This window comes from Cebidichthys violaceus, unplaced genomic scaffold (assembly GCF_023349555.1).
Source record: "Cebidichthys violaceus isolate CVI_PGR_0920_01 unplaced genomic scaffold, fCebVio1.0.p SCAF_12, whole genome shotgun sequence".
NCBI lineage: Eukaryota > Metazoa > Chordata > Actinopteri > Perciformes > Stichaeidae > Cebidichthys > Cebidichthys violaceus.
The window spans coordinates 16,627,220-16,652,470 of record NW_027176285.1 but is presented as its reverse complement, the minus strand read 5'-3'; the positions used below and the strand labels follow the sequence as shown (position 1 = coordinate 16,652,470).

The following is a 25,251-nucleotide window of genomic DNA, read 5'->3' as shown; positions in this document are numbered from 1 at the left end:
ACCCTGCTGTAACCCCTCTGTAACCCTGCTGTAACCCCTCTGTAACCCTGCTGTAACCCTGCTGTAACTCCTCTGTAACCCTGCTGTAACTCCTCTGTAACCCTGCTGTAACTCCTCTGTAACCCTGCTGTAACCCCTCTGTAACCCTGCTGTAACTCCTCTGTAACCCTGCTGTAACATTTAGTTTGTTTGTCCCATCTATGAGAAACTTGTCTTTTGTATGACTTTAAGTGACTTTAACTGGACTTGTAGGTAATAAACAGAAATCCTCACCATCACCTTGCCTGTAACTACTAACAGATCCTCTCCATCTCTCCATCCTCTCTGAAATATTCTCCACTTTCTCCCTCTAACTAAATAAAGAGCCTCCGTCTCCATCGTAACACACACTGCTCCACAATAGAATGACACACACGCGTTGTTTTTAAATGACAATATGTCTTTTATTTTCTATATTTTAAAGGTTTATTATTTACAAACAAAATAAACAAAATAAATAAATAAAATAAAATCAAAAAGATTTTTTGACAAACACTGTTTGTCTGCATATTGTTGTAAGAAAGTTTACATTTAATCTTTCTTTCATCTGTGTCACGTAACCAACTGATGTTCCTGTTCGTCTAAGCCGTGGATTACATGAATGAGCTGAGCGATGACCGTGTGAGCGGCGCCGGAGAGGCCCGAGCGGCTCGCCTCTCCACCGCGCACATCACCAGTAAACATATGAAACCTGTGGTCCTCACAAACCAAATCCACGTCGGGTTTGTCCTCTCTGGGCATTATTAGTCTCAGTTCCTTTTTGCATCTCTTCTTGTATTTTTCTCAAAACAAAAACAAACTAAAAAGAAATATACAAATATATGTGCTGGTTTGTTGAGAGTCTCTATGCTGCTAATGTGTAAGCTCGTTAGTTCCTGTTGTACATCACCGTTAATGCCCATTCCGGTACGTCAGCTGTGATTGGAATAGTGAAAAAAGCACATAGACGGGAAGCTCTCCCTTCCAAAGGCAAGTATCAAAAACAGCACAAAGCAACAGTGCTGCTATCCATCTTGACTGTGTACTAGTTCCTACACACTATGGCATATTCACGATTAAGCGCTTTCCGTTGTATGTGGAACATCTCCCCCTCATTTAGAACCCGGTACAGGTTCGACCCAGCTGAAAGAATCTGTACCTTTTTGTTTATTCGTAAATCAGAAAGTGCAATTCAAAAACAAAGAGGATGACTTAGAATGTTTCGCTTTGGCCGGTTTCCTTCCACGCATCAGTATTCAACCCAAACGTCAGTGGCTAGCTACAAACAAAAGGTATAAAGGTGCTCCAAACGTGTGCGACGTCTCGCTGAGCGTGATATTACTGCTAAAGATTGCACTTTTTTTTTTTTCTTCTTCATTTTAACTGTACATGACCTCTTTAAATATTCTATATAGCTCGACCGAGAATGTCAGAAAGAAACCTGCCTCTAGGAGTTCACGTCGTAAGTAAAGATACCAATCGGATAAACGGAGACATTTGGCCATCGTCGCTTCCTCTCCTGTCTAAACACACCGAGACACAGAACACAGAGTATAGTAAGAATGAACGGCAGCCGTGTGCACAAGTACCCTGCGCTCACGCCGCCGCGCACACGCCTCGCACACGCCTCACGCCGCGCTCACGCTCTCAACAGAAAGGATGGAACATGGCTATAGTTTAGGCACAAATACTTAAGAATGTCCATGTGAAAGGTCAATGCTCCTGTTCACACACGGGTAACGTCTAGGCAGACAGACAATGAACAAAACATAACATCACATTTAACGTCAACATTTTTGAGATAGTATCTTTTTAAGTATTGGTGACAGTGCATGCTTTCATGACATTGGTGGGTTGACTGCATTGGTTCACTATCGACACGATCTGTAGCGAGGACTAGTAATCTTTTTAAAAAACGCCACGGAGGAGGACTCGCTCGCTCTGACCTGAGGGCCGTTTGGTGCCATGAAGACCGTGACTCTGTAGTGATTGTGCACGACTGACGGCAGAACACTCCGCCAGGGTCACCGCCGTCTGCAGACACAGAGGACCATCTGATGCAGGGAGACGGCCGGCCTATTTTAGTCAAGTCATCAAATACTTCTTATTATTGCAAGATTCAAATATTCAAAATAGCTCTTTTTATTTCTGATAGAGTCACAGTATTCTGGCGTGACCTTCCGCCTCAGTTCAGAGTAGCTGAGCCCACGCAGTGGATTTACATGAGAAAGAAACCTTAATGCAAACCAGCATTCCTGCTCTCTGACCGTCTCCCCTTCACACCTGAGTGACCGGACCGGACCGGACCGCCGAGGTCTGTGACCTGAAACGGGCTCTTCATCTACAGCGAGCGGTGCCGTCTGAATCAAGAAACAGATCAAATAATAATACAAACAAAGTGTGATGAAGACAAAAAGAAAAGCTTCACTTCCATCCCCGAACAATCCATTTCATAAAATGATCAGTCTGACCGTGAGATAATAATCATTCTTCAAATGATCTGAGCAGATTTGGGGAAATGAGGCGACTAGAAGGACGTTTACTGTCAACAGGACGCCTTTAGGATGAAGTCGTGTACTGGAGGTAAACGTGTTCACTGGATGTGATGAACTCTACCAGTGCTGGAGCAGAACCCTCTCAGCATCACGGCGGGCCGGCGTTTGCATTAAGGTTTGTTCATCTCTTATGAAACGTGGATTTTGTCACTAAACCGTATAGATGATATCCAGGTTCCTGATAGAAGTAAGACATTGTTATGATAGAGAATGCACCACACAGTATCTGTAAATACTAGCTCTACAAAACTATTTACAGCACACATATAGGTAATCTTTATGTCACAGTCTATTGCATAATGGTGATAATCTTTAGTTTATAAATATTATAAATATACACAGAATTTTTAAGCAACAATACGTAACATCTCAGCCATCTGAAATTAGAAATAGAAAACAACAGCATCCGTCCACGTCTTTCTCCACACTCCATTCTCCTCGAAAAGGAACAAAGAAAGCAGCATTTCTGTGATCTATTCCCTTTGGACCCAGAACACCGGCGTGGTCTGTCGCCGAGCCGCTGTGGGGGGGGAGGGGGGGGGGGGGGGCAGCGGCACCGGGAGCAACGCGACACGTAGCTCCGTACCGTGTGTTGGTGTGTGAGGTCAGGGGTCAGGAGACGGGTGATTGGGGTCATGAGTGTGTGCTTTGTGAGATCATTTGTCAGAGTTGCTTGCATGTATCGTTTCCACAGTGGTGCCTAAAGCTGCGTAACAGGAGAAGATGTGTCCTCTTCCTCAGTGGTACAAAAAATCAAGAGAAGAAGAAAGAAAAAGTCGTCGTCAGAATTCACAATGCATTCCAGTTTAGAGAAGAAAATAAATCAAAAAAATAAACTTCATACATCGTATATAATTCTTTATATTTCTCAGAAAGGAAGACTCATGTTTATACTACAGCTTTTAAATTGCCAAATATTCTAGTTGGATTTTACAGACACGGTCACATGCACACACTCTCACACACTCTCACACACCCACACACACAGCGGTACATATACAGTATATATATGTATATATATATATATATACACATATACATATATATGGCGTAAAAGAAAAGAGATGTATCTGTATAATGTACATTCTTAAGTTAAGGGAGACAATGTGTCTAAAATATAGTACAAGGGCTCATATGTACAGGGTTTCTATGAGGTTATCTTAGAAGAACGTTGGAGAGAAACAAACAGCTGAAGTTCCTCATCTTTATCTCTTTTGTCGTATCTCCATTTCTTAAAAATGAATTGAAACTTTAAAAAATGAAAAGGGAAAAAATGGGATCATAAATTTGATGCGAAACGCATTTTGTCTTGCTCAGTCTCTGTACCGCTCAGGACAGAATCTCTCCTGGATCCGGGGGATTCCCTGTGCTGGGTGGAGGATGATGATGATGATGATGATGCTGCCGCCGCCGCCGCCGCCGCTGCTGCCGCCGCCGCGGCCGAGCGCACCGGGGGCAAAGCTCCTGACGACATCTGCCGGAATAAATTGACTCGCTGGGGCACTGTGGTGCGGATGCCGCTCTGCAGACTCATTCCCTGGATCGCCGCCGCCGTCGGCACGATGGAGGCCAGAGAGTCTCCCGAGGCCGGGTGCACCCGGGGCCCCAGAGACGCGTCGTGTGGCAATGACGGTTGGGAGGCCGATAAATGTCTGACGTCTCGACTCAAGCTGCCCGACTGCAGAGCCTGCGTGCTCTTGTGGATGTCTACCCTCTGCGGTGAAGGGACCTGCTGCTGCTGGGCAGACGGCTGCTGCTGCGCCGCGGAGGCTGCGGCCGCAGTCGACACAGCGGGCTGCTGGGCGAGCTGCTGCTGCTGCGTGGAGAGGGACGGAGGAGCGATGGGCTGCTGGATGAGCGACAGCTGGGAGGCCGTGCGCGAGCCGTACTGGAAGCTCCGGCTAGCCAGAGGGGTCTGAACGGGCGGACTGCACATGGCAGCGGTGAAGGAGCAGGGCGACATGATCGCTCCCTGCTGCTGGAGTGGGACCTGCGCGTTGATGGAGGATGAATTCAGGCTGCCGTGGGAAAGACTGGGAACAGGGTAGACCCCCTGCACCGCGGCGGCGGCGGCTGGCAGCATGCGGGCAGCAGAGGCATTGGCAATAGCTGAAGCACTGTAGGTCAGGGGAACAGAGGACTGCTGGAGCTGACTGGTGCCGAAGGCAGTGGGGAAGGGAGGCTGGGCAGGTGAGTTAATGACGGAGTTTCCTGACATTGGCGTTGAGTTCATCCCGGTGACCGACTGCTTGCGGTCCACCATCATCACCATCTCCCTGTCCTGACGGATAATCTGCTTCAATATCTCGTTCTCCTGCGTGTTGAAAACGCCGGCGTTCAGATCCTTCTGGAACTTCTGCAGCAGCAAGGAGTTCTTCTTCCCTGTAGGGGTGCAGTCAGGAGAGGTGAGCACATACAGCAGTGGCAAACTCTGGTTGCCCTGAACCACAGGAAGAGGGCAGGATACAGGACAGCAACAGCAAAGATGCAGCGTGTACGTTTAGTAAGGAAACACATTTCAAAGAGCTTTTTGCTTCTTCTTTTTTGTTTTGTCACCACATCTTCAATACAGGAGCTTCATCACCTAATGTATGAACTCACTACTGATTTAAACTCTTTCAATCTTACAAGCTGCATCTTTTCACGTCCACTAACTGTTCTCACGTTAATGTGAAGTGTGGAGGACACGGAATGGTGATGACTATGGGATAAACACACAGTTTGAGAGGAATGAGGGACACATAAGGAGACAGAGACCACTGAAGGTGCTGATGTGGACGATGACACAGAAGAACACGGATGAGTTGAACCCACACGTCACGTTACTGGACGCCATTTTGTCGAAGCAAAGACAAAAAGTCTAAACTAAGAATATTAAAAGCCACGTTCTATTTAAATCACAACTCTGCTAAAACACACCACAAGGACCATTAGAATAACCTTTAAAGAATAAAGAAAGAATAAAGAACGTGACAATAAACACAAGCAAAGAAAGCGACACAGATCTACTCCTAACACTACCACAGTGTGAATATAACTACACATTCATTACATTCATGGAAAACCAGACTTTACTCATCTCACCACAGAATGCCACGCTATAATAATAACATTATTATTTAAAATAATGGAGTTGACTGAGATTTAGATTAGTTTTCATGAATAAAAATGTTCAAAATACAGTTTTTTTTAATATACTTTGGTGTAAATTTGTATGCAAAATTAAACAATAAGAAGAATTCCCCTTAATACTTAATAAAAGTACTTTGTTTCTGCTCTGTAGAGTCTTCCTCAGCCGGTCACAAGGCTTCTTTAAACACCGAGCGCTTTGGCAGCGACGCTGTGGTAAAATGGTAAAGCGTGAAGGATGTCTTGAATCTGGTCTTTTGTAGAAAGAATCGCCACGTCTGACAATACTACTAGTGCAGATTTAACGAGTGTCCAGATGTGCTTAGAGGGTGTCTCCCTGTATTTACTGTCGACCTTGAGCTGTTTGTCAGTAAAGAAGACGGAGTTGACTTTTAGCGCTGAAGGCTTTGGCCTCAGTCCATCGCTCGCTAAGCCCCGTCCTCGAGGGCAGAAGAGTTTACGGTCGAGCAGCGTTTTCTGGACGGCGTTCTCCGCTCAAGGCTGCCAACGAGCCGTGCGTTCTGCTCTCAGACGGGATCGATGTCATGTGTTCTAGACCCGCTGATATGGGTCGGGGTGAAGGCTAGAACTAGCACCACGTACGGACTATGAGACTACCGTTCACTTACAAGGCTGCCCTCATTGCGTTTTTAAAGGCGGTGGGGTTAAACTCTGTAGATTGGAAGGACAACACATATTTATTATTATAAATGATAAACATAGAACCTGAGAAGTTCTGACACACAAAGCTTCCGTTCGGACTTCAGGGCAACAAGCGTCCGTCTCTTCTGACCTCTGTCCTCTAGTGTCTCTTTGACGTTTCATTCAGTCATCGGCGCACAGGAGGAACGGACACGTATCAAACATAACGGACCTTTAGAGCCGAGCCACTTATTTTAAGAAGAGCACTATTTCATATTTCATTTCACGTCTTCTGCAGAAAGCTGCTACTTCATACGCTTCATCACAGAGAGAGAGCGCTGCTGAATGGCTGAGGAGGTCTACTGCACCTCGGTAGAAGAGCTTCATGACTCATATATATATATATATATATATATATATATATATATATATATATATATATATATGTTTATAAGTCAAGGTAGACTTTAATGCTTTTCACTGTTTTGCAGCCCTGAACTAAAGAACGTGACGGACCAGCTGACCTACATGAGTCCCTGTATGGAACATAAACACACAGACTTATAGTCTGATTTGTTCCTCATAAACACCGTATTGTTATGAAAACGCTGGCCTGCTCTGACCGTTAACATGCATTAGTTACAGGTCAAGTGTCTACAGACAGACACTAGAATAGACGCGTTGAACCTCTACTGTTTGTGTTCTAGTCTCTACATATGCTGGACAGCTGGAATGTCAAATCCTTTACCTGATCAATAACCTGACTTCTGAAACACGATCAGAAGATTGTAAAACACAAATCAAAATGAAAACAAAGAAAGAAAAACATTAACATCACTGATGGGTAAAGAAATGCTTCTTTAACAACAGAAAATGTATCAGCTATGGGTCAAGTCACCATTAATACACAACAGTACTGTGTTCTGGTTCTACTGGTCTGGCTCAATGGAACCAGGGATATTAGATCAAACATCACCAATCAATAGGATAATAATAATAAGAAGTAATTAACCCATATCTGAGCACAGAGCTCAACTAACACGCCAAACAAACAGATAAAAACGAGCAGAACACAAACATCATAATGTCCACAAACATCATATTAATAATGAACGCTGTACTGTCAAAAATTAAACACACACATTTTGTGATGCAGTCAAGGCTTTACAGAGACACATTTTCATTCTGACTCTGAATAATTTGTGATGAATTGTTTTACGAGTCACTGCAGGAAATGTTTTTGCTTTTTGTTGAGGGTTATTGATAGAGCTCATCTTAGACGTGTTGTAAATGTGTGTGATTTAATGGATTACACAAACGTTCGGCCTCCACATGTCGTCGCCATGACGCTACTGAACCTCTGTCCAGAGACAGGTTGAAACTTTCCTTTGTTTGGTGTCAGAAAAGTTACAATTTTCCCCCAAATCATTTACACAAAAGACATAATTCATATTTCAAGCCAGACAATCAGAAACAAACCTCTTTATTATATTGGTGAAAACATGAATAAGTCATGAAATGGGATTTCTGCATGTAACAAACGGTGTGTGTGGCATTGCATTAGTAAAGACTTTACTAATCTGCAGACATGAGACTGTTGGTGAATGTGCTTTGAACTGAAGGTTCAAAGAATAAATAGAAATGTGACACCAATAGAGCTGAGCGTGGTCATAATCCAGTCAATTACTCATAACAAACATGGCATGTGACACTGGATGATTATCTGTTGTTTCACTGATTGTCTTATTGTTGACATTTTGAATGTGTCCATCAAAACATCTGCAGGACTGCTGTGGGTGAACTAAACAGTTAATGTAAACCTCCAGCAAGAGCTCAGACTCTTGGAGGGTGAATTTGAGACCGGATCCATTTAGCAAGCCTTTACAGGTCAATTTGTCCCTGTTCGGATGTTGGAATTGGAATAAAGTGTTTACCTGATGCCTACTCGTCGGCCAGGACACTCTTGAAAACGAGATGTGCTCGTCTCAAGACGGACTCCTGGTCAAATAATTTTTAGATAGATAAAAGATAATGTCAAATGTGCAACACGTTATTGGTTTCAAAGCATGGTTACTTTTCTTTCCTTTTTAGAGCAAGACAAGCATGTAACCAAATGCAGTTCATATATAGAAACGATACAACCAGCACGGATCATGACAGAGTATCTTCCCTCGTATGAGACAAAACCCCCTTCATGGTTAGTCTGAAAGGATGGGTCAAATCTACATCCCTCTGAGCAGGGTCAGCCAGAGCTTTTATTTTGAAACGTTTGGTGTGAAGCTAACTCAGCCGGTCATAAAAAGGGCAAATGTAGATTTGGACTGTTGAGGCCAAAAGGCACGTTGTGAAGGGACTCTTAAAAATGAAGATTATTCTTATTTTAATGCTAGTGACCCAAAAGAAGAATGCAACCTTGTCTCCTGTGAATTACGTTCAGATGCAGCTTCTCCTCAGTTGCTTGTTGCTGCTGTGATGTGAGGAGATGGAGGACATTGGTGTGGCCCATGGGGAAGTGTGGCCGCTGGGCTCCGGAGTGGATTAAAGCACGGAGCTGGAGCTGGAGCTGGAGCCTCGTGTCAAACTAAAGATCTGTGAGGTCATTTCTGAACAATTTAAACATGACCGCCTTCTTTCTCTCAACGCTACCAAGTAGCTTCGTTAGCATCAGTTGTCATGAGCAGGATGAGCACTGATGATGAACACTTATTCTTTGTTAGAATGATTTTACATCATTTTGATATAATCCAGTCATCCAGGCGCCATCATGTGCCCCCCCCACCCTACAAACAGATCAATATGAACGTGATTCTGAGGAGAAAAGGTTGTCTCAACAGTAACAGTGGGTTCTTCTGATTGGCTCTGAGCGGTCTTGTTCATAATCTGTTGCTCATTGCTTGTTGCCGACTTGCCTGACACTACGGTTGTTCAATGTTGAGTCAACACTAGGGTTGCAAAGCAATTCAATATTGACGTGCCTGTGTCCGGCAAAATAATACACAAAGACAAAGCCATGACAAAGAAGAAGGACAAGAACAGAGAGAGAAGCTTCAACCACGGATGTGACGCAACGATGGCACACGGCCGCTAACAACCCTGGCTCTGCGTTCAGGCCGCATGGTTCTTCTGGTTAATGCAACTGGGAAACAAAGCAGCAAACGGTACGGCCTCTAGGGCCGGCGGCGGCCATGACGGTTTCTTTTTGTTTGATCACTTATGATGATCAGCTGCTCGGGTTCTCCGCACAGCAGCAGTCTGTGCTCTATTTTCACAAATTACATTTCTTTCTGCATAAGAAATAATATAGGTCGTAAAATTGCCTAAAGGTGGAACGAGTCATTGTATAAAACATTAAAAAGATTCACTGTATTCCCCACCAGTCACCTGTTGCCTAACGAGCTAGTATCCCTTACTTAGAGGCTCCGCCTCTTGTTTCAGCTGTAGCAGGAGGACACTAGTCAAACTTGAACACTGACGTCAGATTTCCACACGCTTTGCAGCGGTGACCTACAGACTCTGCTGTCACGCCTCAACTACAAAGAAAACCAAACTAAGAACTAAACACATATTCACACTTTCTTACAAACCAGATCTTAAACTATGTGCAGCAGCATCTGAGACACCAGCCCACGACAGAGGTAAGCCTCAAAGTGTCCTCGCTACGTCCTTCTTATCGCTCACATGAGACGGTGAAACGTGCGGTTTTATTACTCGTATATCAAAAGCAATATCTAAAAAAAAAAATACATATTTCTAATGCAGCAAAACACAAGCGATGACAAAGACGTACGTTCTACTACAACACGCTCACATGATGTTGGATTTCTCTTAGTTCCAATTACAGTCTTTCAGAGCAGACTGAACACATTCGACTAGGGAGTTGGGAACATGAGGGTGTTTGTATTCCATACATGTGCCCTTTTTTAACTGTAAGAAACATATATATATATATATATATATGTGTGTGTGTGTTTAAACCGTTATCACTTATTCTACGTCAGCTGTAATCGGTCAAGGCCAGGTTCTTCTACCAATCAGACGGTGGGTCTATGGAGCGTTGTGGACGGGGAGCTGAGTGAGTCCCTGACGTCACCTGGACCTGCTCTGGTTCTTTGCACAGGGTGGGCTTGATTTAGAGGACTCTGATATGGGGCGGGGTGCTGCTCATACCCAGGAGTGCAGATGAGTGGACAGAGGGCCAGACACACATGCATGTGAGGTTATCTTCCATCCACTCGCTGACATCCAGCGGGGGGGTCAACACCAAACCAACGAGGGGGCGAAGTGACTCCCTCCCGGACAGCGACATGCACTGCCTTCCGGTTAATCCAACCACAGAACTCTGCTTTGGTTCTCTAGAAGGATTAATGCCGGTTACAACAAATTCTCTTTAGTGTTATTTAAGACGAAGAAAGAGACGGAAGTTAAAAACAACGACGACAACAGAAACAAAAAAAACCAAGGTAGCATACAGGTCATGCAGCACAAGATGGCAGACACAATGCTGTGATGAAGAAAGAAGGCAAACGAATACTGATAAAGACAAGACAACAAGGCACGATGACAGGCAAGAGACTCGACCAATCAGACAGGACAGGAGCTAGATGTAGGCGGGTCTTACCGATGCGGTCCAATCGGTCGATGGCGACCGTTTCGAAAGCGCGTCGCATCATGGGGTACTCCTCCAGCACCTCGTTGAAGTGGTCCACGGAGAGGGAGAAGAGGCGGCAGTAGGTGTCGGCGCGAACGCTCGCCGTCCGTCTGCCCTTGGTGAGCAGACAGATCTCTGTGTGGACAGACAAGCGAGGACAGAGAGTGAGGGACATGAAGGAGCTCGTCCCAGCAGAGAGCACCGCACAGATGAATGTCGAGCACAGAAGGAGCAGAATGTGAATATGTACAGAGAAGCCCATCAGCGGTAAGATAAGTCCTCGCTCTGCAGGGAGCTAATGGTCCCATACGGTTAGGCAGCGCTCCTGTTCAGCCTCTGCAGAGGTGTGAAGAGAGGACTCTGCTTTATAGAGCAGTAGAGCAACACATCCCGTCACACCACACAACAACACAGCATACAGCTCATTTCTGCTCTATTCACCTTTTTACTCTCAATGCACCCGTCTGCAATACACACACATAGACATGATTACAGATGTAATACAATACGCGTTGTAGTGATGTAGCTGTCATTGTCAGTGGAGGAAGAAGGACTCGGAGTTGAATGACTTAATATACGGTGAGGTCGTTTAGCCCTGTGGTAATCAACCCCTGGGGGGGGGGCGGGGCATGAGATGATTAATGGGGCTGGAAAATCTGCCACGAACATGTAAATGCATTCATTTTTATGGTGAAATATTGGATCATTTTACAAATAGATGAGAACACCTCAGAGCTCAGAGACGTCTGAAGAATGAGGGAGTCCAACGAGACACTGCTTTGTGTCCAACAGTGATTAGAGCCGAGATTCATGGAGTAAAAACGACACATCGTGAAGTAAAAAGTAGGAGGAAGTGGAAATACTAATAGGTAAGCTACCTCCAAGCTGTAATTAAGTAGAGTGCTTGAGTAAATGTAAAGTAGATAATAAATCAAGAGTCACATCTGTGACTAGAAATCACTTTCACTTAGCAGGACGCTGATCATGGCGAGTAGTCACTCAGGTACTGGAGAGCGATTGGACGACTGCTTGGACTCGTGTTAGAGGTGAATGTCATGCTGTTTGATCCATCCTGCAGCAAAGGGAGCTAAAAATGAAAAATAACCAGAAGGTTTGTTTTACCTCTGATATCAGAGTTCTCTCAGTGTGGTTAAAGTCTGAACCTGCTCACCTAACCAGTGAACACATGAATGTTTGTGCTACCGTAGGTGGAAACCTGACATCCAGGTCTCCTCAGTGTACTCATGACGACGTCTCCTCTTCTCTTTATAAGCTTGTAAAACCAAAGCCGTCTTCTAAGCATCGACTTCCCTCGGCTTCCGCTCCACCTCCACCCACATTCGCCCTTCTCGTCCAATCGACGGCACGACTTCCATCTTGATTAAATCGTTAAATGTTAACTCGTCGTGACGACTTGGCCGCGCCGCGAGCTGTCAGGAAAATAGAGCGCAGAGCGTGAGCACAAGACGTGAGAGCAGCACTCTCACGCTGTGGGTGTAAATAAGGTGTTAGTGGTGTTATGGCTCCCTTTAAGTGGTGCCTCTGTTAACACAGGAAGAGGACGAGGAAGAGGAGGAGACGGAGAGGGAGACACAAAGGCAGGTAGCGAGGGGTCGATCCCCCAGCCTGCACAGCTGCATCCAGAGGTGGAAGTGTCACCCGAGGGTGGGAGGAGGTGAAGACGCGTTTTAACGTGTGGATTCCGTCGGCGAGACGGACAATGTGCTTTGATCCTGGTGTCAAGTAGCCACACCTCCCACCACTGAACTTCATCATGAAGCGAGCGGCAGTGGGAGACGAACGCGATTTTGCTTTTCCTCCCGGCTTTCCTCTGTCGGAGCGGCGCTCTCCAACTGCACTAATTCATTTTGTCAGAGTACAGTGAGCTCCAGCTGTGAGAGACTGTTCCAGAACATGAAAGTTGATAATCGGCTGACGGAGCGCAGGAAGAGTCCGTATTTTTAGACTGCGCTTATGTTCCCTGTTTGAAGATATATTTTATATATATATATATATATATATATATATTATATATACATTCATCACACATCAACATGTGCAGCTACACTCCAGCCATCTCTCAAAGCACAAACATCCATGATCCACGTTTAAAGTACTGATACATGAACAGCCTTTAAGCACAGCTTTGAGAAGGGAAACATTCCCTCTGTCACCTGAAAGACATGTGTGTGTGTGTGTGTGTGTGTGTGTGTGTGTGTGTGTGTGTGTGTGTGTGTGTGTGTACGTGTGTATTCCAAGGTGTGTGTGTGTGTGTGTGTGTGTGTGTGTGTGTGAGTGTGTGTGTGTGTGTGTGTACGGCCCTGTTAACGCTTCACATGATGCAGTTTGACACGTGGCCGTCACCTAGCAACAAATCATCACACTTGACCCCAGGAGCATTTGTGGAAATTTGCCATCACTTCATGTGTCACATACTCCCATGGCAACCCGGCATCCCCCCCCCCCCCCCCCCCTTCTCCTTCTCCTTCTCCTTAAACGGATGAGACCAAGGAGAGAGAGGGAGTCCCTTTCAGCCCAATAGGGCGTTTCATGCACGGTCTGCCTGTCGATGAGTGCATCTCACTCTGAGTCCCTGAGCCTCAGAGTGAGGAGCTGTGTGCTGCCAGCATGTAATCCTGCTCACAGAGGTCCAGGAGTGATTACTGCGATACCTCTGCAGCACGCCGGCGTGGCATGGACCGTGGCAGGGGGTGCTTTGTGACCTGCTGTCCTCATAGATGTCCTGCTCATTACTATGCTAATAGCTTCCTGTGGCCGGGCCCGGTTGTGTTACTCGCCCTGCCCTCCCTCTGCGTCTGTCTCAGCCCCCCCCCCCCCCCCTTTTACCGATTTCTCATTCCAGCCACGGCTCGGGGAGCGTGAATCCTCGGAGGGAAGAGTGAGGTGCATGGTGCAGCCAGCTGCTCCCAACTCTGGGCTCAGCTACTGATGCCATGCGAGCGGGTGAGAACACCAGCTGGGCTGAAGGCAGCAGCAGGTGGGCCGGCACGGACTGAACGCGGCAAAAAGAACGGTGCGCCCTTCATTATTTGGACAGATGCAACACATATATTTGAATTAAAAGATTAACTGTGTGTTCTCCATGTTCTCTGCATGTTTCACTCTACGTTCTCCGTCAGCCTCCTGCACTGCTTGTTGCACTTAAAGCTGCGTTCTGCTGAATCAATCTGGACTCTTTGAACCAAAACGTTGTGGCTGGAAACCTCTGAACAATAAGCTGAAACTCAGTGCAGAGCTGCTGAGGGGAGCTGCAGACTCAGCTGATAGCTGATCCCAACGAGCCATCATCCTCCGTCACGTTGTCATTTGATACACGTTTAGTATAAGAACATCGATTGTAGCCGCTGTAAATGAATCATATGTTAGAGTCACCAGAGGGCCACCGGCGGATACACAACACTGAACGCTTCCCACCGCCGGTCAGTCGACTTAGAACTACCAGTATTCCTTGTCCTCCTCCGTATGGAAACAGTGGCCAGTGAAGCTGCTGCGGTTTCTTTGTTTTAATCGGACGTTGTTTGATAAATGCCCTCCGCTCTCACTGCCATTACCACCCATTTGTCAGAGCCTTATTGGCTGAAGGTTTTATCCTGACATTTCAGCTTAGCTTCTTAATCAAGATCTTCTTGTTCTGCGCCACAATGCTTCTTTAGCAGAATATCTCTTGAGCTGCAGCCCCAGAGGATTAAATGTTTGAACTGCACTGCAACTGCCACACACACACACACACACACATCTAGCCGTGTGACACGTCCACTCCGTGCAGAAGAAGAAACGCGCCCTCTCCTCTGGCTACCCCATGTATAGCGGGAGGCTTTGCACTCTCTGTGGCATGACAGCGATCCTGTGGTTTGAACAAGCAGGAAAAGAAGAGGACTCGTTTCTTTTCTTTTTTTGATTCGCTGCCTTCCTTCAGCTCGCCTGTGAGACATGAACGGCATGCAGCAGGACGCACCAAAGCGAAGGTATTCTTAGACTGCTCAGCCTCCTTCCATAGTGGGGATGAACTCACCAGATAAAATATGCAGGATCCTCTGAAAACGCAAACTTTACTTTGCTCTCACATCGACAAAATCCGCAGGCAGATGTTTGAGTAAACAACGTGCAATGAAATTACATTTGACATTTAAAAAATGAATGATAACTGTAATGTTTTGGAGAGGGAATAAGACGCGTGCCAAGAGAAAGAGAGGACGACAGAGAACCGAACGAGGGAATAGCTCATGATTTTACACTGGCTGCTCTCGTTAGTGCCAAGTGTATGCAGCAGGAACTTATGGAGGGGGAGAATAGTTCATGCATGTGTGTGTATGTGAGGGGTAGGGTGGGGGAGGAACCTCTGTGTGTCCTAAGGGAAGCCTGATCCACGCCTTGGCCTACTCCAACAACCAGATGAGCGGTTACGCAACTGCAGAAGCTGACTAACGTCCAACACTGGTTAATGAGAATCTACATCTACAATAACTTAAAACAGCATCAAACGCAGGACCTCAGGCTAGAATCATCGCGTCTCAATACATAACCGGACGAACATACTGAGGGAATGCGTTCGTGACTGGTTTTCTTGCATGGCAGAACCCACGCATGTGATTAATGTACGCATCGTCATGTGGGAATCTATAAAAGAGAGCGTTTCAAAAATGGATTTGTCGCGTTTTTTTCTCCTAACCTCCAAAGTAGGATCCGTCGGTCAGCTTCATCTCCTTGTTGAACTTGGTGATGACGCTGGCGACGCCGTGCTGGATGAAGTACATCTTCTTGCCGACGGTGCCCTCTCGGATTATGTAGTCGTTGGGCTGAAAGACCTCAAACTTCAGCTTGCTCAGCATCCCCGTCACGAAGTTGGGGTCGGCGTTGGCGAACAGAGGCATGGTGGCCACGAGCTTACGGCAGTTGAAGTTGACAATTTCCTGGTGGAGAGAAAAAAAAGAAGAAACAATTGAGATCATGCCATGATGATTTCCACCTAGAATTTAAAAAATGAGCATCAGTTGGGTCATGTGACACAGCGCCACAAATCCTTCATCTCTGCTGCTTTTCTCTGCCGGCACAAATGATTTGGATGCGTATTGCTGCTTTATCCCTAATGCTTCTAAAGCACTTCCCATCACTCCTGAGAAGAAACTTTCTGGCACCCGAGTCAGAGCCTGATGAGTTTGCCCTGCGGTTCCGGCTGCAGGCCATCTCTCCGCTCTCATCCCGTCCCCTCAGACCCAGCAGGAGATTAGGAGCTTGTTGTCTGTTTACCCATACATCTTTGTTGCCGCGCAGACGGGAAGCCGCGGCGCTTGGCATCTGCGTTGGCGTGTCGTTGCCCCCCCCCCCCCCCCCCCCCGTGAGGGATAGCTCTCCTCCAGTGACAACAGGACATTGACAGAGAGATAACCAATTTCTGGGACGCTCGCAAAGAGATGTAAGCTCAGCCTCAGATGCCGGTGTCAGCTAATGCCACGGGGCTCTGACCTCAATCATGCACCAGAACTAATGAATTAGATAGTAAGCAATTTCCATGCCCAGCCAGGAGTCCTCTTGGGGAAACAATCTTTGGCTATGCCTATTTAAAGATTTGTCATATGGCGGAGAATAAGAGACGAGTGTGAAACAGAGGAAAGGAAACAGGGGGGGGGGGGGGGGGGGGTAGAGAGACGTGGTTATATTTGACATTGTTTGTGTTACTGTGGTAGAGCAGTTTGTTGATCTGTTGGTGCATTCATGGACGTCTGGAATCTGAGACATCAGCAGCTAAATAGCGAAACATTGAAAGCATTTTATCCTTTTGTTTGACTTCATGTTTGGTTGAGTGTCTCTGTTGACCGGATTACAACACCAGAGCTGATCAACGGAATGCTTCGTGGCAACAAACAATGAAACTATTGGATGTCGGAGTGTCCCCGAACGCACCACCAAGGAGAGTCATTGAAGTGGTTTCTGCCCACAGCGGCAGAACAGCAGCCAGCTGTTCAACGTGAGTCATTACCTGGGTCACACAGGTGTGAGGTCACTGCAGGTGTGAGGTCACACAGGTGTGAGGTCACACAGGTGTGAGGTCACACGGGTGTGAGGTCACACAGGTGTGAGGTCACTGCAGGTGTGAGGTCACACAGGTGTGAGGTCACTGCAGGTGTGAGGTCACTGCAGGTGTGAGGTCACACAGGTGTGAGGTCACTGCAGGTGTGAGGTCACACAGGTGTGAGGTCACACGGGTGTGAGGTCACTGCAGGTGTGAGGTCACTGCAGGTGTGAGGTCACACAGGTGTGAGGTCACACAGGTGTGAGGTCACTGCAGGTGTGAGGTCACACAGGTGTGAGGTCACACGGGTGTGAGGTCACTGCAGGTGGAATCACATCGTGAACTTAACGCATACGAACCAGTCACAGGTCCTTGGGAAGAATTTATAGACATAAAATACATATAAAAAAACATTTTCAAGCGTCATGACCTTTGACCTACACATCAAACCCAAAGCTATTCTAGCCACTGAAACAGAGTCCCAGGTGGTCAGAATTGCTTGAGCTCAATCTGGCACACCTGGTTGGCAAGACTCATGGAAGACTTGTGATAAATGACGTGCCAGAATCAGTTAAAGTACACTTGGGCTGATTTCATGGCCCTCATTTGACCCAAAGCGAATTGGAGTGCCGCTAAGTGGAGCTGATTCTGATCCCAAATTGACCTATAAGTCAACATCCCCCAAAATTGTGCCGGACACTCAGCGGCAATCAGCCCGACTCGGCTACCTCAGTCTGAGTCAGGCTGCCTGGAATGGGTCTGGCATGGAGCTGCATCGATGGATTCCTGGCTCCTAAGTGGTTAGGGACCAGGGTACAGACGGAAGAACAAACCACGCCGTCCCCTTCCTTCATCGCAGAAGCCAAGTAGGCCGAGCCTCGCAGAGAAGGCGCCGTTAGTTGTAGCGCAGCGACAAAACAAGCTGCATCTAGCAGAGGAAGCTGTGATTTATTACTGCCTGTAAAGAGTACAGCTGCTCTTAGTCTGATGTGATTCAAATAGGAGCTGGCAAAAGCAAGCTCATTTAGAAAAGTGGCATGAAGGGCGACATCACTCGTCTCGCTTTTTAAAGAGGACAGTCTCAGAGCAGAGGAGGTGAGAGGTGGGATGCATTTGAGTAACTACATGCTAAATGATCAAGGTAGAAGACGGCAGGAAGTGATGGTGACACAGCGTTCACTAATCTTTCCATACTTCACTTCACTCACTGTGCCGTTCTGACACACTCCGGGTTTTTGTTTTTATTGGAATTCTGATGATCAGACAGGAATCAAAAGATTACCAGAACAAACTGGTTTCTTTATTTTCCCGTCTTTCCGAGTGAATAAAGTGAATAACGTGGACTAAAGCCAGAACACACAGAGGGAAGGTAGTGAAACTACAGGATCCTGACTCAGTAAAGATGTGGTTCGTCTTCTGTTGTGGTTCTTTCATCGACAACAACATTGCAATTAGAGTCTGATCTCTCTGGAAATTACTTTTCTTACAGCCGAGAGCGCTCGCTTATTGGAAAATAATAATGTGAGTGTAGAAAATGAGCAGCACTTTGACGACTTGTTTTTCTGAATGAGTTGAAACATTCCATAACAGACAATGCTTCACTGGGAATGGCGCTCTTGCCCTGCGTGGCTCTGCCGGTTTCTTTTCACCCGTCTGTCTCACGGCCTTCACTGTGTGACGCCGCCTCTGAGCAGATTTTACCTTTGCTTGCTTTGCGCGGCGGACTACAAGCCTGCAGGACGTTGCGTGTCGTAAGTCATACCTCTGTCTGGGACGGGTGCAGCAGCAGCAGCTCCCCACACCGCTGCACGGTGACTTAATGGGGCTACATGAAAGATGGCCACGATTCCTACGCTGGCTTTGCTTTTCACTGCGCTCCTCTCTCATCCACCGATGCTTAATTACCCATGTAATCTGCTGCTGTGAGGGGGTCAGCCAGGGACTCACAACTGTTCTCAGACTCCACGATAATCTTTAATATTCCTTCTCATTGCCTCTCTTTGTGAATAATACAGAGTACACTTGGTCCTCAGGCCGATGACTTGTGAATATTGTATATAAAACAAACGGCTCTGGAGCTCAGCTTGTTTGCTCAGGTAACGTTTCTGTGCAGATCGCTTTCACGTCTCTGATGGAGGATGCTGAGGAGAATCCGTTTTGCCGTTTTTCCTCCTTTGACGTTAGGAGAGGAGATGACAGGTGTTGGTATTTCGGCTTCAGGTGCAGAACACATTAAGGTGCCAAATGAAGATTCACTCTTTATCTCCAGGGAATAAACTCATTCATGTTCCTGAACGAGAGCCACGGTGTGACAGCTTACCTGTCAAGAACTTTTCTTTTTTTTCTAGATTTGAGATGTTTTTTTTACCCGTTCCAAAAATAACCCTTCAAATGAACACTCTCAAAAAGAAGTATAAATGTTGCTAAGTGAAAGAGCCGCTGCTTCGACTCAGTTCAGGGTTAAGAGAGCAGCTGTCTCACCTCTTTGAGAGGGTCGTTGAGTTCACTCAGGATGTTGTCCTCGTCAAAGATCTTGCCTTGGTAGCGATGCTCGTAGTAGTCGTGGATTTTCTGCCGCATGTCTGCCGGAAGCTTGTGGAAGGACATGTACTGCTCCACTTGCTTGTACTGGGGAAGACAAAGAAAGCAGACGATCATCAGTTGCTGCATGATGTGTACGTACGGCAAACATTCTACCGGCAGCGCCGCACACAAACACACACACACACACACACACACACACACACGGTTCTGCAGAAGCCCGGTCTTCACAGAGCCACGTCCTGGTTCTGTGTGCGTGGGGAGGGAGAGACGGAACGAGGGAGGCAGGTGGTGGAGGAGAGGAGGAAGAAGTACAGACCCGCGGCTATGTCAGACCAAGGTAGCAGCTCCGATTATCTCACCCACGCAGGAAGCCCAGTCCTATGATCTAATGTGAACCAGCAAGCTATACCTGATGTCCTGGAGAGACTGAGGCGGCACCACAACACACCAGATGGCACAGATTGCATGGCTGATAATTACTTGCATGATTTCTCTTGAATATTATGATTTCTTTAATATCTGAGGGCATGAGCTGTGTGATGAGTACAGTATTGATTGTAGGGATTCTCTCTCTCTCTCTCTCTCTCTCTCTCTCTCTCTCTCTCTCTCTCTCTCTCTCTCTCTCTCTCTCTCTCTCTCCCCTGTTGTTACCTGTTTAAGTTCACATGTAAAGTAAAGTACTTAGATATGGATTGTGCCATGAAGGTAAACGTGCCCATAAGCTGTTAATGTCTCATCATTACAGTTTATTCATTAGACATGTTTTACCTCGCTTCACGATCAGAGATTATTAATTTAAAATAAAATGACTTCCTTTAAAAGTAATAAATGTGACGTAGCATTTTAGTTACAAACCTTTGTAGTTTCCCATTTCAGTTACACTACAATGAGACAAGGAACTTGCAGTTTTGTCCATTTTTGAGATATTTACAGCTAGTACTACTAGCATCAATCATTTTATGATTTAAGCAAAATTAACAGTTATTTGTTCTTCAGATTTTACTACTTTTGAATCCATAGAAATGCAACTAAAATCTGTTACTGTAAGTTAAATAGTAACTAGTTCTCCCAAAGAGTTGATGGAGATTTCAAATGAAAACATAATGCTATTAAAACCATTGCTGCTGTTATTCTTGCTGTGATGGAGGGATGGAGGGAGGATGGAGGATGGAATGGAAAGGTTAAAACCATTTTGTGGCCTCACTACCAGAAAGCCAGATGGCCAGTGACTCTACTTATTTATTTATTTCTTCCTGCACATGCTCGGCCGGACGCAGGACTTTTCCATTTGTGCACCACTGAGATGTGGGGACTGTCCTGTTTGTGGTCATTCGGTTCATCATTGTGGAAGTTCACATTCTGTCCACGTTAACCTGAAGGCGTGTATTGACCCAAAGAAGAAGGAAGACGAGAGAACAGCGAATCTATTTTGATCCGTCGGTTTCCTCACTGCCCGTCTGCAGACAGAGCACAGGGTCGTGAAAACAATCTTCCCAGACAGTCCAAGGCCCCGACACCTGAAAATAACCTCCGTCTCCCACACTGCCTCTGGGACTCGCAGCAGAACAGTGGGTGAGAGCCGGCAGGAGCTGTGTGGTGGAGTCCAGTCCAGCGGCAGGCTCTAATGATGCAAACACGGCCCACAGAATGAGATGTGTCAGTGAGAGAGAAGACACTTAAGTCACAATGCCTCCTTCATTAAGTCCCTCACTGCTGCAGAAAGACGATCCTGACACCGATACTGTGAATGAGTTTACAGTGAAGCTGCACCGATCTAGGCACTGAGCGTGACACGACGTCCCGATACCTCAGGGGTGATACGCGGCCTCTAGCTTCAGGCCTTGTTGTCTTCATTTGTAGATGTATTGGTTAATTATACAGTTATCCCGTCTAATGGAGCAATTTAGATAAATGCTGACTACACTCCCCCTCCTCCACGTCTCTCTCCCTCTCTCTACAGATAGTCAGTCCTGAGCTCACATGGGGATGAACCCTTCGGTACAAAATGATCCCACTTCCGTTGATTTCATACAGCCTGAGGGGCTTCTGTTGTCTGCAAAAAAACTAATGTTTTCATGTACTGTGAGATGTGCTAAATCCCAATTAAATACCACTTGCTCGCAAAAATCTGCTGCTGACAACATAGAAAGGTTTGTGCTGTTTGCATGCGCTCAAAGGGATCGTTCACGAATGGATCTGATTCCTATCTGTGAGTCATCTAGAGGCAGAAACAATCACATCTCTTTGAGGAAATACCCATTTTATATTCAAGCTGTTGAAAACACTAAAGTTACGTGAGAATCGCTAGATTAGCTTAGCATAAAGACTGGTAGCAGCCGGCTTCCTGACAAACGTTTCGTTTTTACATTTCGGTTTTTATACAGATTATGTAAACAAGTTAGAACGTGTTCATCAGTGAGCTTTGAAGTCGCTGATGAGTGGATGTCCTGTCCTTATGCTAAGCTAACGTCTCCTGCTGTAGCTCCACATTTAAAGCACAGACAGTGAACAAGCAAATCTCCTTCTATAATGCAAAAATATGCATATAGTACAATATTCATACTTAGGTCCAGATTTCAATGTGTTTTTTGGACTCTTTATTTTTTTTAGGTAGATGTACATCTCGCTCTGAAGCCAGAGTATGAATAAGGCACAGATTACAGAGAGCAGAGCTGCTGGATGACACACAGCTGTGAGGCTTACAGTGATTCAGCAGCAGGGCATCGCAGCAGGCATGTCGTGAGACCATCCATGCTTTGCACCGTCATTTCCTTTCACCCCCCTCCTCCTCTGTATCGCTCTCTTAATCGGTTTTCCTTCCATCTCTTCAGATGATGGCCTCGGTCTTGAGAGCATGAAAAAAGCCTTTTTGTAATTTAAGAAGAACGTTTCTTCTAGAATGATTACTTGCATCTTTTGTTCTCCTCCCTCCTCGTCTTCTCATAAACATCCTGTGTCCTTAGCGTCTATAACCTCACACCAACGTTCATCTCTCCATGCTTCCGACCCCCCCGGCTGTGACGGTTGATAGATGCGATGCCTGCAGGCCGAGCACCCTGAACCCATCCCTGCTGCTCCTCAGCCTGCTCCATTGATATGCACAGCCATGCAGCAAATCGGCCCTAGCTGGATCTGGCTACACACTGGGGCTCTGTTACCACTAACATGGCATTTACAGCCTTAAAGTTGTCAGTCCGACGCCCGGAGGGACGCCGATCGGCTAAAGCGGGATGTAGATTAAGCAGATTTGCTGTGAAGCGGATGTACATCATATACTGAGACACATGTCACTAATTCAAACAGTGGCTGCGAATGGCTGACTTGTTTGCTGTGGGCGACCCTCTGTCTGCTGTGACATCTGCGTATCCGACCACGATCTACCACACAAGCATGTTTTCAATTATGATGAACTCAAGCTTATTTAAAAAACAGCTCCATGCTGTGAATGAAATAACCATTCCACTGACTTGTTTGATTTTGTTCTTATTATTATTATTATTATTATCTCTGCTGGGGGGATCATGCGAGTGAGTAGGTGAGTGTGCACCTCTGTGTCTGTCCGTGACTACTCTGGCATTCGGCTGCACCAAACTGCATGATGCTTTGAGTGTCCAGTTATGGCTTCGTGCTCCAGGACTTCGGATGGTTGCAGTGACTTACACTTTCTCAAAACACCTTTTGTTGCCTGTGTTATACTGACACTGACTCCTCACTCACTACTCTGGTTGGTTGCGTACATCACTGGTCAGCTGGCTCACTTTGATTGTTTTGTATGGTGGTTTGCTAACCGCTAACGGAACTACCACTGCTGTATCAGCTTACTTATGCAGTTTAAGATGGTTTGTTTGGCTAACCGCTAACTATTACAGCTAGTGTTACTACAGCTAACAGCTAACCGCTAAAGGAACTACCAGTACACACACTGTTGTACCTGCTTACTGATGTAGTTTAAGATGGTGTGTTTGGCTAACCGCTAACTATTACAGCTAGTGTTACTACAGCTAACAGCTAACCGCTAAAGGAACTACCAGTACACACACTGTTGTACCTGCTTACTGATGTAGTTTAAGATGGTGTGTTTGGCTAACCGCTAACTATTACAGCTAGTGTTACTACAGCTAACAGCTAACCGCTAAAGGAACTACCAGTACACACACTGTTGTACCTGCTTACTGATGTAGTTTAAGATGGTTTGTTTAGCTAACCGCTAACTATTACAGCTAGTGTTACTACAGCTAACAGCTAAAGGAACTACCAGTACACACACTGTTGTACCTGCTTACTGATGTAGTTTAAGATGGTTTGTTTAGCTAACCGCTAACCATTACAGCTAGTGTTACTACAGCTAACAGCTAAAGGAACTACCAGTACACACACTGCTGTAACTTCGAGCGCACATTTCTAGCTGTGATCTGTTATTCTGTCAATCAAAACCTGAATTAATGGCTAAACCTGGTGGTTATTATTTTGACAATCTATTACAGGATGATGAAACTTAATCCAATTCATAATTCCACTGAGGTAACGTCTATAGAATGACGTTCACTAGATTTGGCCTCTTTTTCACCATTTTTTACTTATTTTTAAACATGAGGCGTGGGCGACTTTGTACTATAATGATGCTGCAGCAATTAATATTGTATTTTACATAAAGGCATACAAGCTTGTGCTCCTAATGATGAATTTTAAGTGCCACGTATAACAACACTGCACCGAGAAGCACAGACCAACAACGGCGGGGGTCGTTCCTCTAGATTCACATTGATCACGGAAGCGGCTGGCAAGGTCGAGACGTCGTTGTGGAATGAATGGATAACAGCTAAATGCTTTTATGTGCAAGGTGTAAGTTAATGAACGGGTATTTTAGCATGTCTTCTTATAGTCAGAGCCAAGGTGACTCTGCAGAGTCAACGCGCCGATAAGAATCATCGCGACAACCTCCGGCGGGATAATTGAAGTGTGCTTTGTGCATCAGTCCCGCCTAAGTGTGTGTGTCTGTGAATATGTATCACGTAAACACAGTCAGGAGCTACCAGAGCTTCAGATTCTCTGTCCGAACCCGATTGGACCCGTCACCGACCCAACTCATCGATGGGGAGAATGTCACACAATGTCCATTTAATATGCATACTGTAAATGTCGGATGAATCAGTCCGTCTGCGCTTACGTCATCCATGTTACCACATAGGTTAAAGATCGGCTCTTCATTTTAATCATAACTGCGTCCTTCGGCGGATCAAGCCACATAAAGAGGACTGTAATCCCTTGCACTACTATAGTGTAGGTATGTACATGGAATTCTGCAAGCTCAGACAAAGTTTGGGAGTTAAAGTCAGTGGCTTGCGTGCGAGCACAGATCGCGGTCGTGGCCATGTGGTCTGGGAGTTGGCCGGGCCCGTCAGCGGGATCACAGATGGTGGCCCGGCTGAACTGCTGGATAATCACCCTCAACGCAAAAACAACTAATGTAGGAGGGACTGAAATGAAACGGAAGAATGAAATGTGTTCACTGGCAGCGTATATATAGACAAGGAGGTGCTGGTCAGGTCACGGACCTCCTCACCCCGTTGGTCTTATGTGATCTGCTCGGGGAAATAAAATCCTCTTTCCCAGTCATCGCTCTGGATATTATGGTGTGCGAGAGCTCAACCCATCGGTCCGTGGGGGCCACTGAGAGAAGGCCT

General features: G+C 46.1%; 1 protein-coding gene across 1 annotated transcript in view; it reads right to left on the bottom strand.

The window, feature by feature from the left end:
• Positions 1-418: 418 nt before the first annotated feature.
• LOC137869386 (potassium/sodium hyperpolarization-activated cyclic nucleotide-gated channel 1) overlaps positions 419-25,251 on the bottom strand; it is a 58,335-nt gene continuing 33,502 nt past the window's right edge. The window contains exons 5-8 of the mRNA XM_068706794.1: positions 19,505-19,651; positions 15,683-15,923; positions 10,963-11,127; positions 419-4,955 (exon numbers count right to left, since the gene is read on the bottom strand). Of these exons, the coding sequence (XP_068562895.1) occupies positions 3,853-4,955; positions 10,963-11,127; positions 15,683-15,923; positions 19,505-19,651 (1,656 nt within the window). The 3' untranslated portion in view covers positions 419-3,852. The remainder of the gene's footprint in view (positions 4,956-10,962; positions 11,128-15,682; positions 15,924-19,504; positions 19,652-25,251) is intronic.